The sequence below is a fragment of the Vanellus vanellus genome (assembly GCF_965231255.1).
Source record: "Vanellus vanellus genome assembly, chromosome: 7".
Taxonomy (NCBI): Eukaryota; Metazoa; Chordata; class Aves; order Charadriiformes; family Charadriidae; genus Vanellus; species Vanellus vanellus.
Genome location: NC_138912.1, coordinates 19913668 through 19933275, shown reverse-complemented (window position 1 = coordinate 19933275; position 19608 = coordinate 19913668). Strand labels below are relative to the sequence as shown.

Sequence of the window (19608 nt, the reverse complement as noted above, 5' to 3'; positions counted from 1 at the left end):
TGCCAGTGCTACCACTAGCTACAGAATCACTAAATAGTGTAAAAATGCTCTGCATTGAGCTAGTACATCACTCAGCATGCACCACTAACATACACGCACTCTACCATCCTTCGGCCTTCTGCATGACATGAACAGTGTGAATACATTTGCAGATGACTATAAAAAAAAAGCATTTTCAAGTTCCAAGCACAATGTGGAAAAAAAACACATGCCCTTCTGTCTGTGTAAGCCCTCGTACGCCCAATTGTGTTGTACATCTCTTAACTCAAAGCCCTGGATTGCGCATTCACTTCAGATGCACACGGGTCTGAGTGTGGCAATCCAACAGCTGACCGGGGACTACTTTCTCCTGGCTTTCTAGCATAGTTTGATCACGTCACTAAATGCTGAGACTAAGTCAGCAGAGGGTGTCCGATGCCCTCCATTATGCTAGAACACAAAGCTGATGTTCAGCCAAGCTTGAACATCACATATACATACCTATAGCGCAAAGATGTCTACACAACAGGCACTAAGTATGTTAAGATCTGCTTTGAAAAATGTACCGTTCATCGCTCACTGCTCATTCTTATTAGACCAAGCTTCTCGCTCTTCTCTTCTGTGTTCAAGGTGTCTTATTTTGCACATTTCTTTCCACTGACACCTCTATACGTTTGTGTCACGCAGTGCTCATAACTTGAGCAGGGCAGGGAGAGATTCCCATAGCCATCCCTGCTCCGGTGAAGCAGAGAAGCTCCATAATGGCTTTTGTGTAAAGCATCCACTGTTCTGGGTTTATTTCCAGGCACGCGGGCATCCATCAGCTGCCAAAGCTGGCAACACATAGGATTTAATACACCTTGCACACCTACTCTATTCAGAATGCACAGAAAGGTACAGCCTGAGCATATTTATTATTGAAGATGCCAAAGGTCAAAAGCTGAGGGATCATGTCAAATGTACCACGGCAGTTACTAGTTCCCTGCCTTACTATGTGGTTAAATGCTGTTTATGAGATTACCAGACAGTCCATTAAGCAATCCAATTACCCGGGGTTTAAGAATGGGATACAAGAAGCTTTCCACCATGTCAGTGGTTTGAAAGGAGCCTCACTTGAAGGCTTAGAAAATGCCTCTGTCTTGTGAGCAGTTATTTAAAATTCGTACCTTACTTAAAAGTCTCAGAGAAGTCCTCCAAAACAACACAAATGGCCTCTTAAGCACAGGAAAAGCCTCTTTCAGGACAAAAGTAAAATGGAAACTTACTTGGCTGTTTTACTTTTTTACTGTACTTGTTCTATGTATGAATAGTTATGAAAAACAGATTCGGCCTTCTGGATTCTGTCCCAAAGATTCACATGCGTTCATGAAACAAGAAGTGAACCACAACACATCGCTCCGAACTCCAAGCAGGTCTCACGTTTATTGAAATATCTCAAGCTTAATAAACACGATGCACGCGGCTCTTGCTGTTATCACACACCCTCACGACTGCTAAGTTAGCCACTTTGGATTCCTACGGAAACTTCCTTTCAGCACAGCAAAGTAAAGCAAATATGGCTGCTACAAATATAAAGCACACTTAGAGGCCCTGCTAGGAATAGTAACTGAAATATCATGAACCACTTTTTCCTTAAACAAGGATTCCCTGAGTCTGAATTAGGAATAAAAAAAACAACCAAACCAACCCTAATTTATGGCTTATGCAACTTTTTGCAATTTATTTTTTTTAAAAAAAAGTTCGCCTCCATTTAAAATGCACTATTTTCTATGCCATGTAGAAAAAGCTTTTTATCCTGCGGGGATTACTGACAGAAATCTGGGTCGAATGCAGCCACAGCACAGAAATTATCTGGACTGAGGCAACTGACTCTGGAGATCGTTTATACATCCACATTTGGCATGAAACTTTTGTGCAATTCAGAGGAGCCAGAGTCCTCTGCATAGTCAATGGAAAGAGCAAGGCACCTATACCACAGACAAGTAACAGCTCCAAAGTCGGACCCCTGAAGCAGACGTGAATCCTCTCCCCCATTAAATGGGGGCTTAGCCCCATCTTGAAGTGGAAACTGAGACAAACAGAAACTGCCGTTAATACTGCCAGGCTTCTCCAGGGTGTTGTATGGTTCCTGAACACATATGGTTCCTTATATGGTGGCAAACACCATATAAGCAGCTAAGATGTAAACAGATCTTCAAAGCAGCAGATGATTAAGGGGAAAAGTCCACACAAATCAAGTCACTCAAGCTACAAAATTAATGCTTTGGCTCTTCCCTCACCAGTAGTATACTGGGGGAGCTTGTTTTCTAGTGGTCAGTGCAAAGAAAAAAAAAAAACAACACAAGTATGTTATATTATTCTCCTTGAAAGCCATAACCTATTGACAAAGCTAACCGAAAGTGGTATTTCTTTTAACTGCTTCTCATTCCAGGAATCTGCAAGGCAAATAATGATCCTTATCCATAGCTGGTACATGAAACGTGAAAGGCTTCAGGGACACCATTAAATCAAGAAAAAATGCAGCAATGAGTCAGTCTCAAAATACGAGATTTCAACTGACAACTGGTGATCTCCTCTGGCTTCGTGACAGTTCTTCTGGGCAATATTGAAAAAGAAAGTCATCTGTTGTAGTTGGCTTGTGTGATGGCTAAAATAATAACGCAGCAAAATGCCACTAAGTGCTTTTTAAAGTACCAGCACCAAATGGGTCACTGCAGTACAAGGAGTACTTCTCAAAGGTACTCAGAAATGGCAACATACTGAGAAATGGCAGTGTTTTATGCACAGTGAAATACTTATTGTTTTAACTGTCAAGCACCTGAGGTGCTGAATGAACTAACTTGTCTTTCAGACACATCACTAAATTTATATGCACGTGACATACTCCTCCTGTGCAGAGTCACACTGCTGTTTTTTGAGTACCGTGACACTGTGTGCAAAATCAGCAGGATACAATGAGGATTTCTGCAGGAGAGAGAAATAATACCGTGAAAAACAAACCAAATATGAATCCAATTCAGTAGTCATTGCTGGCATTTTAAAAATGCATCATAAATAAGCAATGTAGCATTATTGCCAGAAAAGCGTATGTTCCAGAAAAGATGAATTCCTGGTGAACTAATACTCTGAAACACTATGCCAGTTTAGAGATACTTCCTAATCATGTTAATTATTTCATTATACATGCGGTAAGGTGCATCAAGGCCCCAGATGAAATCCAAATGTTCCCATTCTGGAATGTTTTTGTGGTAAACCAAGTTTGTGATCTGAGTGAGAAGCATAGCAACATCCTTTGGGTCTGCCAGCCAGTCCTGTCCACCAGTCCACACCGCAGTTGGTACGGTCATCTCTTTTATTTTGTAGAATGGGGGAGTAGACTAAGGAGGAGGAAAGTGAAAACAAAAGCATTAGAAAGAACAAGTCTTCAGTGTGATACTACACTGCAGTGTAACATACTAGCAAATGCAAGAACGTGTCAGATTCTCATTTTTCTCTTTCTCTCTTGGGCAGCTAGAGATGGAGATGGAGTCCTGACTCTACAGAAAATGTAGCTCCAAAAGTCCAAAAGCACGCATAGCAGTAAAGACGTGGTTTGAAGAGTTTATAAGACAGCAGAGTAGCAGAAGTCTCAGAGAACGCATCCCATTCAAGTTATTTCTAAACCCTAACCGAATACTAGAAGTGACTGCGACTCTGAAAGCATGACACCGCAATCTTTCCCAGTCACTAAAGTGACAAGGGGCAAAATGTTTTTAGTATTGCACACAGCAATTTAGAAGCAAACATGCTTGGTGATTAAATAGGCTGAAGATAAGCAATACACATGAATTGACAGTCTATGCCCTGTTGTACAAAATGCAGAGTGATCTCATGATTCAGGCAGGCAGGACCACCCTCAAGAAACAGTGTGCCATCACAACTTCATATCCAGGCGTGGGCTCCATACTGACTTAGGACTACCTCAGAGCTCTATAGTCCCGTGTTTTTTTGGTTTTTTTTGGTTTTTTTTTTTTTTTGGGAAAAGGTAGATCTCCAGTCTGATTACTGGGCAACACTACTGGCTCTTTAGCATGCAGCATAAACATAGTACCCATAGAAGTGCCAAAGGACTTTTTTTGTGGCACTCAAGAATTATAACATAACTATAAAAGATGTCTACCTGGTTGTAGTGAGCCATATTTGCAGCCTTGCTTCCCCAGTCGTAAGCTTTGAGTTCTCCGGTCTTCACAGCCTAGAAATAAACAAATATTCGCACATATAAAGAAGAACTGCAACACTTCTGTTGCAGGAATCAAAAAGTATTGGTCATCTGGAGAACTGGCAAAGGCAACTGACACAAGTGAAATGCCAAGTATTAACAAGGACAAGCGTTACCGCTTTGTCCAGTGTCACAGGAGTGGGAAACATTAACATTCAGTACCATTAGACTTTGTCCCTTAAGATTTCACACTCGGCAACAGTAGGAAAGATTAAGGAAAGCAGTTTAGCGTATCCAAAGCCAGGATGTGGCAGCTCCATGCTTACTTCTGAAATATGTACCCTGCTGTCTAAATGTATATGAGTACGAACACAGCATGGAGCTTTCTTAGAAAGTCTGCTCTGTATGATTTACCTATTATTTTTCAGAAACAGAAGTCTATATAACAGGGATATGGGAAAAAACAGTATTCACAAATTTCTTTCCAAGCCAACATTTGAACAGCTAAGTACAGTGGAACACATTGCTTCTGAATAGATGACCAGTTACAAGATCACAAGTAGCACTGACCACTGGTCCGTGGCAAAGGTTGTCTCATATCTGTCAGCCTGCTGAGCAAGCTTCAAGCACAATAGCATCACAGGCATGAAATCACACACTGAGGTGAAATTCAAAATAAAATAGAAAATGAAGCCAAACAGAATAGAACAGAACAGAAAGCCTGCTGCTTTTCATTGGCTAAAAACATAACTTCTCATCAAAACAGGGTTTGCTGAAAAGGGGAGCAAATACTCGTTACAGTATTTCTAAGTTAAATTATTCCGTTGTATTGTTTGTTGGCCTGAAGTACTGCCAGTTAGCCTATCTTCAAAGAAACAGGGGAGGGGGTGAGCCACCAGAAGTCAGTATCATCAAAGCAGCTGCAGTGAACAGTTGCCGTTCTGACAACTGGCAGATCCAGAATTTCACTTGGGCTAAGCAACCTATATATTTTGGCATTTTATTCCATTTAAATATCAGAGACATCAAATATTCTTCAAACCAGCTAGAGTCATGGACATTTTAGATTCTGGAAATTCTACCTGGCTCCAGTGGATCATGTTTTGTACAGATGTCCCCGCAGGGCAGTGTGTTGAATACACATCCACTCGGCTCTGCAACGAGATAATTAATACAGTTTACTCCTCACAGTGCAACGGTGCAACCATTATTGCTTCTTGAGCAACTAACAGAAAATTTTCCATTCCTCTTAAAACTGTTATAAACAAAACTCAACTGGAGCTGTATATACAGATGAGGTAAAAGGCTGAAATGTTTTGGTGATTACTTACAACTAACTGCAGAACCTTAAAGCTGAACTTTAAACCTGATAATGATATCCCTTCAGCATTTTTTATATATTCAGAATATCTTTTAAAAAGTGCTAGTATTGTAAGAATTGGGAGTACATTAACTAAAATCTAGATAAACCTCCAGGGAAACCTTGCATTACTCTACATCTAAACTAGTAGCTGCCAGTCCAAAGTGATTCAGAACTTCATATACTTTGAGTTTAGAAGTGCAAAATACCCAGGGGAAACTTAAATCCTGCCAGAAAAAAAATATTATCCACCATTAAAACTCTATGTGCTGGGCAAGAAAACATCAAGAAACTGCACTTTCACCTTGATATAAAATACAAAAAAAATGTACATTTTTGCACACAGAATGGTAAAAAAAAAAAAAAAATGCTAATTCTATCTCACTCCAATAAAAAAAAAAATCTTCAGCTTTCATCCACCTGTGGGTAAACTGATACCAGCTTCTACTGATTTCAGAGAGTTCAAAACTCTTTAAGAAGCATTACGAAAAAAGGCGCTCTCACACCAGTTGCTGTTACCTAGCTTTCAGATAACAAAACAAGTCCTATAAACAAGTCCTTTGGAACTAGAACTACAGATGAAGCCATCAGCAGGGTCAGAAATTGGTCCCAGAGAAAGTAAGTGCACACATCCACCAAGAGACCAGAAAACGCCAACAGTTCTCTTGAAAATGGTTGAATACTGTGTCTTTATTCCTTACTTCATTGCAAAAGGAATTAAATACTTGCACCATCATATTAATTCACTTCTCTTACCCACTTCTCCAACAGACCTAAAAGAATGTATTTTAGCTTTCCAGTAACATTTTAAAAGGCTAATTCTATCCATACAAGCTGGGCAACTACATCTATACCAAGGAATATTCATCCAAACTCAGTACGATGAAGAAGGCATTATTTTTTATCTAATTACATGTAAAGGACAATCAGTACAGCGATACACAGTCAATACTGTGTTAGCGTTCAAAATAATTCAGCTATTCAAAGTCACTAAAACATACCATATTCAAGTTTCTCTCATTAAAACCACAGAGAAGAAAGAATATGTTGCCGCAAAGGTCATCAAGTATTCTGTGGGTGCAAACATGGGTAGCAAGCCACTTCAGCAAAGAATTCTGAGGCAGGAACTGTTTCTTTCCAAACATGTCCTACAAAATAACAAACACAGAGGCCAAACATGTAATTGCATAGAATGACCTGGTTTTAGTTTTTATACTACAGCATTCTTGAGGTGATTCTTTCCATTTGTACTGGTGACAGGTGTGTCATATGAAAATTATTTATCTCCTTATCAACCCTGTTTACAGTCCAATGGGAAGGTCACGGTTAGTGCTTCTGCTACAAATGACACAGTCTATTACCCCCACAAAAATTACTTGGGAACTGGGACCATCATTAAAGAATTCCAAACCCAACCTCAAATTCTAATCAGTTTTAAATTCAATGATTTAAAAGGAGTACTACACAGCTTCTTATCATCAGAATTGTTTAAGGCTAAAATATTTTAAGCTGCATCTACTAATGTTAAATCACCTCATATTTGCAACTTCCTCTCTTCACGCCATGTAAGAAAAACAAGTTGCATGAGTTGTGATGGCCACTTCCTCTTGATGGGTATTTTTAAAACGTCCAAGGATTTGAAAATGGTCCACTGAGAACTTCTGAAGAAGTGACACAGCTCTTTAAAGATATGCCTGACCCATGGGTTTGTCACTGTCATGTACTTCTGCACTCCACTTTTTGCAAGTCACCATGAGAATCAAGTTCCTCAGCACAACACAAACATCTGCACAGGGCACTGATCAGCTACTGTTCTCGTTAGACAAAGTTCATTACACAAGGAACATGAGATCACAATCGTTAGTATCACTTTTATGGTAACTGCCTTTGGAGCAGGGAACTAATAATGCAAACAGACACGCATTAAATCTGTACCAGGTAAGTTAGAGAAGGGTTTATCTCACAGAACAAACAGCTCTGTGTGGGAATCTCCATGGGTGGTGGAAAGAAAAGCGATGGTTAAAAATGACACAGAGCAGGGTGTTCACAATGTCTGACTTCAGGCACTTACCACAGCCTGCCAGTCTGCCTACATTCCCTTTGGTGTTAGTGGGGAAAGGTAAACTCCTCCAGAGGATGATTCACAGCATCTAAATAAAGCTGCTGCTCTTAATCACCCTCTGAAGGATCCTCTTCTAATACTAAATGGTTAATTGTGAAACAAATCTGTTAAAGTTCATGACAATTCAAAAGTATTCTGTATGAAGCTACCATATGACTCTTCTAAAACAGATCAACTATTGAATCAATCATGTGATTTCTGTAGCGTAATTTCTAGAAACATGTAAATGGAAAACCAAAATTTTATTCCATCTATTAAGTTGTAATTGTAAAATAGTATTTTAAACTGATGCAAATTGCCTTATTAGACAGCAGTAAAGCCAGAGAAACCGCTGCTTACTTCCAGAGCATTACCATGGAAAAAATGGCCCAGTATTCTTGCCAAAAATGTTAATCTAATCACAACTATTAACGTTCTTTGCTATGCTGTTTTCAACTAGAAAAGGGGGCACTTCCCGTGGCTTAAAACACGTACACTCAAATACAAACCTTGAGTAGCAGGTCAGGAAAGACTCCCAATTTTGCAAGAGGGCTAGTGGCAAACTTGACTGTAGCTACTGGTGCCAAGGCAAAGAACATTTTGATTTTCTTAGCCAGCTGTGGCAAAGTTGAAAAAGCAACGAAAGCTGTAAATAATATGAGAATAATTAACAAACATCACTGACACAAGTTAATGAGAATTTTACCTGGCAGTGATTCTATAAAACCTAAGATATGTTGAGTGTGCACAAGTATTTTTAGACTAAGAGTTTGATTGTTGTCTCTAGGATCAGTTTAGATATTTTAAATTAATCTAGTCACTATGGAACACCAATTAAATGAGGCAAATCAGAAGGATTTGTTTTCTTCTGAAAAACAAGTCTGTTCTAATGAACCCAACACTCTTCCAGCTCTTTCTATCTTCAGGTCTAAAAGCACCTGAGCCAGGCCTTACATATAGCAAAATATTTGGGAAACAGGAATCTTTACTCTACCTGTCTGATGATTCTAATTCTATTATACACAGTTCATCAATTTACTATAATAGAAACTGTACTAGTGGCTACCTGCAACTTCAATTTATCATTTCAACAGCTTCCCACTTTAAGTAAACACAGAAATGTTAAGTCTTTTCATTTTCATGTTGATGAAAATTCCAGGAAGCGGCTAAAAACCAGAAGCAGTAGATTTCAAAAGCGCTGTTTTTTCATCATTAAACCACATATGTGGAACTTGGTATCATTTCAAACACAATATATTCTAATTAATATATATCTCTATTTTCTAACAAATATATATATATTCTAACAAATATATTCTTCACATACCCATTGTGGTACCCTGTGAATGGCCAATGTAAAATACTTGTTCCTGGCCAGTCTTCTTCAAAATGAAGTCCACTGAGGCTGGAATGTCATACTTGGCCATTTCATCAAAGCTACAAAGCAAAGATAAAAAGTCAGTTGTGTAAGTAAAGTTATCAGTGTGGAACAGCTGCACAGAGCTTTTTTTGCACTGCAGATGAGTTGCCTGGGCATAGAGAAAAGCTTCCTTTGGATGAAGAACACCACTCTGGTGATTGAGCCTTCACACCAAGCACCGATGAAAGCAATTAACGTTCTACTGACCACACATGAAGGCTGTCGTAAGGCACATATGAAGGCTATACTGACCATAAAACTCGCCTTTACTGTCCCTACATGTGTGACAGCACACGTAACCAGAAAAAGAATAATATCTTGTACATTCACAACGTGACTGAACTAAGATGATGAGCAAAGAGAGGAAGAGAAGTTTGCTTGCAAACAGCGCGTGTAGTTTCTATAGTTTCTCTAGCTAAGAGGAGGATACCTGAAAACCCAGAATTCTTCTTGCTTCACTGTATAGTGTGTGTGTTTCCTGGACCAGGTGTTTCCCCTGCTGTTTCCCAGCCACACATCATAACCAGCATCTGCCAGCATAAAGCCGAGGCTGTTGTAATCCAAGTTTGTGATCCAATTGCTGGCATCTGCAAGCAAACCGTGCTGCAGAAACACAGCAGGCCTTGGACCTGAAAAATAAGCCATCGGAACATTCATTTGGAACAGAATGCCTAAGAATAATTCAAGTGAGGTACTCAAAGTCTACTTTAGATTTGCACTTTGAATATTTAATCTACTTGACTTAATCTACTAAGATTAGCAATTTGTATAATAGTCATGGAATCACTTTTTCACAAAACCTGCTTTTTATCATTACGAATTTTAAAGTAGCAACTTGTTAGATTACTAGCTAGAGCAAAAGACTCCTTGAAGTTCAAAACAGACAGCAAATGTGCAATAAGCAAACATGAAAAAAGCAGGAACTACAAGAAAAATATAGTTAGCCCTTACAGTTGTTTCAAGCTCACAAATACTCAGCTAAGTGGGCCAAACACAGAGACAGCTAAACTGCTTATGACCCTTGCCCTGTCCCTAAACCTGACAAAGGCATTCACATTTATGTGCTACTGAGATCTTTCTTTTCCAGTTAAGACCACGCCAAACTAAGGTGCTGAGCTGTGGAAATCTCTGCAACTGGTACTGATATTATCTCTATGCAACTCCCTTCCACTACCAAAGCTCTGGTAGAACCTGAAGAGCAGTACAGGTAGCCTACAAGGGAATTTGTGTTTCAAAGGACTTTCTCTTCTTGAGATTAATTAAAAGAACCACAGTCAAGAGCCAGGTGGAATTTAGAAAGCCTCTCTCCTGACTTCCCCATCCTGAAAAGGGAAATGATGCCTTTATGTGGAACGCAAATTTAAAAAAAAAAATATTGAAGGTTCCTGCTTCTACACAAAGAAAATAAATCAATATATAATCCTTTAGGAGGAACGTGACCTTCAGAAAATCCAAGACCTGTCTCTGGATCTGGCGGTAGCACAGGTGCTTCGGGGTTTTTTTTGCTTTAATAACTGAAATCTGATAACATGCTAACCTTAGCTCAATGCTAGAGATTACTGAGGAATGTACCTCCTCCGATGACACATCGTTCTACTACAATACTAAACTCACGCAAAATTCCTCCATTGATAATTTAGACTTGGATCTTTCAGCAGAAACAGCCAAATCACAACTGTTTCAGTTGCCTACATCCTCCATTCCAGGTCATGCCCATAAATGTTTGCTGTGAGTTCCAAAATCCAAATTAGCAATATTCCTCCCTCCTGGCAACGTCTATACCTGTGACGAGGAACCTTTTCAGTGCCTACTTTTCCCATTTTGTTAAAAAAAACCAACAATGTTGTGGCATACGGTCCCTGCAACCGAGCAGATCTCCAGCAGCACCAAACTGGCACTGGAGACAGTACAGTTCAACACGTTTCCTCCACTGCAGTAATACTTCATTGCCATCTGAACAGCATGCAGGATTTTCAAGCCTAGCATTAAATTTGTTTTCAGTAATGTTCATTTTTGGCTTTGATACCTTCTCCCCTTTTACTAAACTCAGATCAACCAACTTCTGTTGTTTTTGAAGAACAAGCTCTCCTCAAGCTGCTATTTGCATGTTTCATAATATAGGAAGGGGAAAACTGTTCAACAGCTTTAATGCTTTAATTCTGTTCTCGCATTAGCCTCCAATTTCTGCCAGTTCCTTTTTCACTTTACCAAGCAGTCAGCAGATCTGCACATGAATTGCACAATCATATGACAAACCGACTTGGATAATAATACTTTTGGATCACCTCTGATCCTAAAAACCCCAGACGGGGAATAAGAAAATAGGTCGTTAAACTACCCTGCCCACTATAGAACATTTTGTTCGCTTCACTGCACCCCCAAGCAGTTGAAGACAGACTTATGTCCATGCCCATCTTACCCATGCTATGCAGTTGTTTTAGGTTTTTAATTAGTTAATATTAAAACCAAAAATCATTGATGATTTGCTTTTAGAGTCTCCGGACAGTTTCCTTTTTTTTTTAGCTCAAGAACTGTAGGTTTTGTTCCAAAACATCATGTGATGCATAATTCCAAGGGATCCTACTCACATTACGCAGTTCTTGCAAAAGAAGAATTATGGCATATATACGCTAAGTCAGCAGTAACACATCATTGGTATCTTTCTGAGAAAAGATACCAAGTCTATAAAAACTTAAGATCAACATGAACTTTGAAATCTTCATTCTTCTAGGAGATCATACTTCCCCAAATGTGCTCAGTAATCCTTGTTTTTAAAATTAAAGCACTTTGCAAAACATGAACTTGGGGTCGAGGGTGTAGCAAGGGGAATGTGGAGAATTCCCACAGGTCAGGAAACTTCTGTTTGCTTATGTCATCGATGAAGGATTCAACAAAATCAACAGGTACAAGGGCAGGCTGTCTTTTTCCTGTGGGCTTCTCTGAAATTCTTGAGTACAAAGACACCTGCCAGGTTTGACTGGCCTCATCCACGCACTGATCTTTACACACCCACCTTGTAAGAGACGGCGGACAGTGCAAACATCCTAACTCATACAAAACCATCAGATAAGGTCAGGAAGACTGTTGCTTGGCCTTTGGCAGAGGAGAGGGTTTTTCGACAGGTCTTGTTCACACCCAAGGCTATAGGACAACCACCGATTTCTTTTGTGAGCTCCACAATTTTAGCTCTCATCCTAGTTTTTTTCAGTCCAAAGGGTTCTGAGGCAGTCCTTAGAAAATGTACAGTTTCTATGCAAACAGGCTGCCGTTGTATGCATGCGATTGTCTGCAGGATCTTTTATAAGGGGTGGCGACAAGCCTAATACCAAACTCAGCCATTGCTGTTCAAATACACTGTTAATTCCATATGCAGGGTAGGAGGATACCAAGTCAAAGACTACATTTCTCTCCTCTTCCACACACATTTGTCTCATTTTTAAAGCATTCCATCATTCAGTCCTCGCAAAAACCTTTGCCCATATCACTCCCTTATGGTTCAGCTTACGTTCCCCCCTATGCTTCCCCTCCCCCACCTCCTCACCCGAACACCCCCTGCATTCCTTCCACAGTTTTATACCAGCTGTCACAGTAATTCTTACAGCTTGTAACGTGCCCACGCTCCTGCCCGTCCCCCATCCAGTCACATCCATAAAACAACCTGGGCTGGGACGACTATTGTCAATGGCCTGTTACATGCCCTAATTTGCAATATGTTTTTTTAATGTACTGTACAAGATGTTCTGAAGGGATTTTATCTTATTGTATTGCTTCACCTATTTAAGCAGCTGTGTCAAATATGACACCCCAGTAGTATGCCGTATTGGCGTGGTTTGTACCTTAACGCAAAGGGAGCTTCAGAGAGGGTAAAAGTAACAATTCTTATTTTAGGCAGAAATCAGGCAGTAATTATTTTGTGAACACTCCAGTGGAAACTCTTGCAGTTTAGTTGTATTTCACCAAAAGAGGATGTGAACTGGCCCTACTTCTGAAAATGGTCAGGCATTTTTAACAAACTTATTTGTCATAAAGAAGCATTTTTTAAAAATGGGTTTAAAATAACCCACCAATGTTACTATCTCTTTTAAAAAGACTTTATTACTTTAAAAACCCCAACAAACCTCAACCCTTATTTTCCACTTCCTAGAAAATCCAGGCCTCTCAGCCCCTCATAAAAATGACACAACAATGAAGGGCTTCTATTAATGTCACAAAAAGGCACTGCCAGGAAAATATATCTTTCTCCTCTCCCTTCCTTCTCCCTTTCTCCTTCTCCTTTCCTTTACTCAAGTGACTCTACGTATGCCTAATCTATTTTGGCCACAACATTCACCAATAAAACATTCTAACTGCACAGGTCATTTAGTCTTTAATCTTCTTCTGGATTATTACAGGAACAAAAGTTTTATAAATCAGACAGCTTTTTCATGACCCCATTTTACCAAGCAGCCGTAAATCTTACCTTTGCTCCTCTCACGGCCTTTTCTTCCATAAGGAATTCTGTTAACGGAAAGGATATACCCATCTTCTGTTGTCACTTCGTACTCCTCGCTAGGGTATCCCCTGAAGGTAATAATTTGACTCTGAAGAAAGAAAAGGAACCGCCTTGGAGTCAGCCTGCCAGCCTCCTCAGTTCATTAACACATGCAAAGTACTCTGGGCTCCTTCGAAAGAGGTGATGTGAAATTAAAGGATGTGGTAGGAATGTGCCATACCACCCACCTGTTCGATGCAAACACGTTTTCTTATGAGACTTATCCCAGTACGGACTCAGGACCTAGCCAGAGCACAAACCTTATCCCAGGAATCTGGGAGGACTCCCTCACCTGCCCCCATCCACTGTCATGTTAGTTACTCACACGCTGCTTACGGTGAGGAGGAGACTGAAGTGTTGAAAAGGAGATTATGATAACAGGGCAAAACGCCGAGAATGCAGATTTGGCAGACAAAAACTGAACCTACTGTCTGCTCTCAAGGAAAGCAGTACCTTCCAGTAACAAGCAAATAAGGATAGCAAAGCGCCACTGGCACTTGTAGTTTTGTGTGCCATTTCTTACCTTTCTCCTCAAACACTGTATCTGCTGCAGAGCTTTAAAGTGACTTTGCTGACAAGCCAGACAAGAAAATAATAATTAAAACCCCCACACTTGTTTATACTGTTTCATTAATAGGTTTATCTCTCACCTCTTATGTCTCGGGCTTTATGTTATTTTCATTTGATGCAACTCCATTAGGACAGAGAACTTGCCATTTAATTGGTTTTATGACACCAACCGTGCCTTGAGAAAATGTAAGAAACGCAAGACACGATCGGAGTTCTACTTTTAGGCTGCTTAGCAAGGAAGAGAGGGAGAATTTAGTTAAACTTGCTATTTCCTTTAAATATGTCTTCAATCATCCACAGCGACGTTAACATTCCAAAATGATTTCACGGCTAAATTCCATTCAAATGCTATTAGCTTGAGACTAAACAACTACTTTCAGTCTTCAAAATGATATTTAGATGACACTGATGACTCAAGCATTTGTTTTCTTATAGACCTTAAGCATTTCTAAGTTGAAACACCCTCTCGCACACGTGAAAAAATGGCACAGTTCAGGTGGGGCAGAGGAAAGAGCAACTAATACCAGTTATTAACAGCACATATTTTCTGGACTCGGCTATTGCGGCAGAAGGAGAATAAAGTTAAGAGAGTGAACGCCAAACGGGCAGCTGTGGGTAGGCGCAGGGGAGCATCGCGCCAGCGGCACAAGCGGGCTCCGTGAGCAGGCTCTTTTCTAGCAGTTCGGTAAGAGACTGTCCTGGCTCCAGCAAAAAAAAATAAAAAAAAACAAACAAACACAAAACAACTACAACCCACAGGTCTGGATCAGAAAATACGGGAGAGAGATCAGCCCCTGGCAACGGGGGGGACCACGAAGGGCCTGGAAGGAGGGAGAAGCCAAGTCCGCCGGGGCTTCTTCCCCCGCGGCTGCGGGGCCCGCCGAGCCGGGAAGGGGCCGCTCGCCCCCCGGACCCCTCTGCTCTTCTCCTCGCCCCGTTACGGCCCCGACCGGTGACGGCCCCGGGCACTCCTCCGCTTGTCCCCCCCCCCCCCCCCGCCACTCACGATGTTCATGTTCGTTTCGGGGTCCACATTCCTGCGCTCTCTGGCCAAGGCGCCCGCCCCGGCGATGCTCTGCAGCAAGAAGGCGGCCACCACCACCAGGCCCCGCATCCTGGCGCTGCGGGAAGGAGGCGGCAGGCGACGGCGAAGCAGGACCCGGCTGATGTGCCGCCTCCGCCGGGCGCCGCGGGCCGGCACGGGACCGCGTGACAGGGGCGGGGGCGGCCGCCCCCGTCCTCGCCCTGTCAGCCGGGCGGCCGCCCTCCTGTCAGCGGCGGGGAGGCGCCCGCCGGGCCGCAGGCGTCGTCCAGCCCCGAGCGGCTGACGGAGCGCAGCCGGGCCGGGCGCCCCGCCTGTGTCCCCGCACCCCCTTCGCGCCTCCCCCTGCGGCGGACTGCGGCCCGGCGGCGGCCCGGCCCACCCTCGGCGGAGAGCAGCCGCCGCCGCCGCGCCGCGCCCCCGCCCGCCGCTCCCGGCGCGGCGGGAGGAGGGCGCTCGATGCGGCGGCGCCGCTCAGGCCATACGGAGCGGCCTATCGGCGGCGACAGGGGCCGCCCGGCCCACCCCGCCGGGCGGGGAGCCGGACCGGGGCGGCGGCGGCGGCCGAGCCCCGCGCAGCTCCCAGCCGCCGCCTCTCCCCGCCGCCGGGCGAGTGGGGAGCGGGCGGTGCGCGGCCTCGGGCTGGCCGAGCCGGCCTGATTCAGCGCGCCTCGGGCCACAGCTCGCTGTGCCGCCCGGCGAGGGGGGTCTTATGTTCCGCCCCGATCCCGCCGCAGCCTCCAGGGAGAAGGCGGCGGCAGCGGTAGGGAGGGGGTGAAGCCTCGGCCGCGCGGCCGCTCGCCGTAGCGGGAACATCCCCGGGGGATGGCCTGGCCCGTGTGGCGAGCACCTGCACCTCGGGAAGAGCCGGTCCTTCCTGAGGACCAGGCTGAGAGAGTTGGGGTTGTTCAGCCTGAAGAGAAGGCTCCGGGGAGACCTTATAGTGGCGTTCCACTACCTAAAGGGGCTACAGGAAAGATGGGGAGGGACTTTTTACAAGGGCATGTAGTGATAGGATGAGGGGGAATGGTTTCAAACTGGAAAGGGGGAGATTTAGAATAGATATTAGGGAAAAAAATTCATGCTGAGGATGGTGAGGCACTGGAACAGGTTGCCCAGAGAAGCTGTGGATGCCCCATCCCTGGAGGTGTTCAAGGCCAGGCTGGACGTGGCCTTGGGCAACCTGGTCTGGTGGGAGGTGTCCCTGCCCATGGCAGGGGGAGTTGGAACTCGATCATCTTCAAGGTCCCTTCCAACCTAAACCTTTCTAAGGTTCTATGACCAGAAAGCGCTGTCAGCAATCACTGCTATTCTTACATCATGTTGGAACATAGTCTCAGTATATCAAATCTGATAGTAATGGGGTTACGTTACATGCAGGCACACAGTTCCAGCAGCATTAGCATAGCAGCTTCTTGCAAACCTGTTTTGTCGTCATGCTCTCAGAGGCAACTATGCGTTGCATATCTGTAATTTGCCAGAGGAGCATGCCTGTGGTCAGGGGACGTGTGGCCAGGCTTGCAGAAACTTGGACCAAATTCAGTACTGCAATGTAAATATTCATGTTACTACGTCCAGGTCCAGACTAATGTCCTCAGAAGACTACAGAAACCTGATATAAAATACACAGTAGTAGCGCAGGAGTGTGTCAATAACAGAAATGTTTCTGTTTATTTAGAAAGCATTAAGATTTTAATTGAAAAATCATTGAAGTTTTCATAGCATCCCTTTGTTTTGATACACGAATACACCACTCAATACAAGTGACACTATGTGACCCTTTGCATTCCTGGATCCCGTTTTTTAAAGTCATTTGGTTTTAAAGAACTTGGGTAGAAAAATATTGCTCAGCGATTTGCTTGGGTTTTCTGTCAAATTAATTACAAGGTACTCTTCCGGCCGAGAGGAAAACCCAAGTTATAAATTGCTACAACTGCTGCTGTCAAGGCTAAACTAGGCTAAATTGAAACCAGCATAAAATAGGATAGTTAAAGTGATCCTGTCATTTACTATGGTATTGTTCATTTGTGTTATTTTAATAATGGAAACTGCATTTCAGGCAATTGCTTGGCTGCGTTAATGATATCAGGGGAGAATTCTTTGTCAGGAGGTATTCATTGCAGCTCCAAGGAAACGTACAGATACGAGTCTTCTCTGGAAAACGCGTAGATATTTTTTAAGACATTCCCTATTCTGGTATGTGTACAGAACAGTCAAGTAAACAAAGTCTTTGTCTTAAATATGAATGCGGATGTTGTTGCCAGCCCATTTCTGGACATGTGTTTTCCAAGAAGCTCTTGCATTTGCTGCTGAGCAGCACAGCTCTCCCTGATACCAGCCCGCCCAGCTGCAGCTTTCCCCGAAGTGAAAGCAGCAGAGCTGTAAATGTATTTCTGAATTTTCCTGTGCTGTGCCAAGCCAATTACAAAAGATGGCTGCAGAAAGGCACTGCGTAACTATTCTCTTACTTTCTCTTACTCTATTTCAAGCACTTTTCTGCACCTATTTTATTCAATAGACATTTGTGTCAAACCAAAGCATATAGATGAAACTAGATTTACAAAAATATAGATATTAGGGCAAATTTTTGCATTCCAAAAGGAAAATTCCTGCATTTTCCCATATGTACCAAGCTAGGTACCAAGGAAAACAGACACTGGGGACAGAAGCAGAGACAAGAAACCCATAGGTACTTAGTAGCATAGTAAATTATTAGTGTCCACATTTGATTTTGGCGTTGCAGAAATCTTTTAAATACATTTTTCTACAACTACCCGCAACCTTTATTTTCCATAAAATACATGCATCTGTGTAGATACCCTAATCCTTTTTCCTTCCCTATTCACTGCCTCTTTTCACCACTTACCAAGGTTGCATGCTGCTCAGAGCAGTACCTGTACCAACCTTTATCTTCAGCTCTGAAAAATCAGCTCCAACAACAAAAAAAACCCGACCCACACACAAGAAATCACTTAAATGAGACACAAGAGCTAAAAGCTCTCCAGTTTCCTGTAGAAACCAGAAGTTCTCAAATGTAAGACTGTTTGGTTTGTTTTGTTTTTAAAAGAAGGGGAAATGGAAAGAAGGGGAAATGGAAAGAAGGGGAAATGGAAAGAAGGGGAAATGGAAAGAAGGGGAAATGGAAAGGACAGCCTTGTCCTGCAGAGTCCGTGCCTGCTGGGAATTCACTCCATGTGGGCTGAAACTCCCCACACCACTGGGAGCCTTCCTGGAGCCCACTTCCCCAGTGGCTTGTGGGCTGCCCCGGCTTCCCCCCGGAGAGCCCAAGGGTCACTGGAGCCAGCCGGACAGATCTATGACCTGGCCAAACCCAGAGAGTGAGTGCAGCTTACCACCACCACCAGAGCTTCTCTCCGCCCTACGTAGATGCTTCCTACACACTCGTGAGGGTGGGGATGCAGACTGTTCATATCGCAGAAGATAGAAACTTTTATAAGCCAGCACCTAAAATTCTTGAAAACATACAAACTGGCAGTCAGAGATTATATAAATTCGTAAATAAAAACGCAGAATACTGTTAATTCTAGTCTGTAATTGCAGAGATTGAACACGATGGCAGCAACAGCAGTTCTGAAGTAATAATGAGGTTTGATATAAATGACTTTCTGGCTTGTTAGGACAGAGGGACAACCTTGTGCATCCTCCACTAAAAACCTCACAAAACAAGGGGAGCTGACACTGTCATATAACAGGAACAAGGACACGCTTCATGAGGCACCCTTATATGCATTTTTATTTGCTTTTTCCTACAAAAAGGGGGGGAGGCCTCAAATTCTACAGATATTAATTATGAAAGGACATCAGACAGTATCTAATTAAACATATTTCTTAACAAGATGCTCTCACATTTTAAAATGGAAAGGATTCCAGAGTGGAGAGAGGTTCTGTGATGTTACTTAAAAGATCTTGTTTACAGGTAAAGAGGAAGCAAAACTTATATAGATAGGTAAAGACAAGAATTTCTTTGTTAGTATCATGAAAATCTTAGTCTAATGCAAGAATTATCAGAGAAAGAATAATAATGCAGTTAAAGTGCTTATTTACAGAAAAAGTCACCATAATAGTAATGTTATGGTTAAAATCGTTACACACACACACAGGTGTGCATGGATACGTCTTTGTTTCTATACCTTCCCCTAGAGATTGCTCCTCTGGGCATCCAGACCAGTAGCTTCAGGATGCTGGAGGGAATAACACCAACAGCCACCAGCCACCGGCCTCCATCCTTGGGAGAAACATGACGCTAACGGCAGTGGTTTCTTCTTCCTCTCCCCAGCATCCACTCTGGGTCATTTTTGTATGTTTGCTAACACAATTTCACACCTTTCTTTTTCCTCGCTGGTTTGCAGCTTCAGATTACATCTGCATTTCCTATATGTAGTGCTA

At 42.7% G+C, this 19608-nt stretch overlaps 2 protein-coding genes across 2 annotated transcripts in view; both read right to left on the bottom strand.

Moving 5' to 3' along the window:
- ACTA2 (actin alpha 2, smooth muscle) overlaps window positions 1-19608 on the bottom strand; it is a 475038-nt gene that overhangs the window by 120060 nt on the left and 335370 nt on the right. The gene's annotated exons all lie outside the window — the stretch shown is intronic.
- On the bottom strand, window positions 1383-15486 carry LIPA (lipase A, lysosomal acid type). Its single transcript, XM_082486149.1, has 9 exons — window positions 15166-15486; window positions 13518-13638; window positions 9489-9687; window positions 8966-9075; window positions 8148-8284; window positions 6539-6685; window positions 5260-5331; window positions 4139-4210; window positions 1383-3356 (listed from the first exon to the last, which is right to left on the bottom strand). Exons 1-9 carry the CDS (start codon window positions 15271-15273, stop codon window positions 3123-3125), a joined length of 1200 nt encoding a protein of 399 aa, XP_082342275.1. The 5' UTR covers window positions 15274-15486; the 3' UTR covers window positions 1383-3122.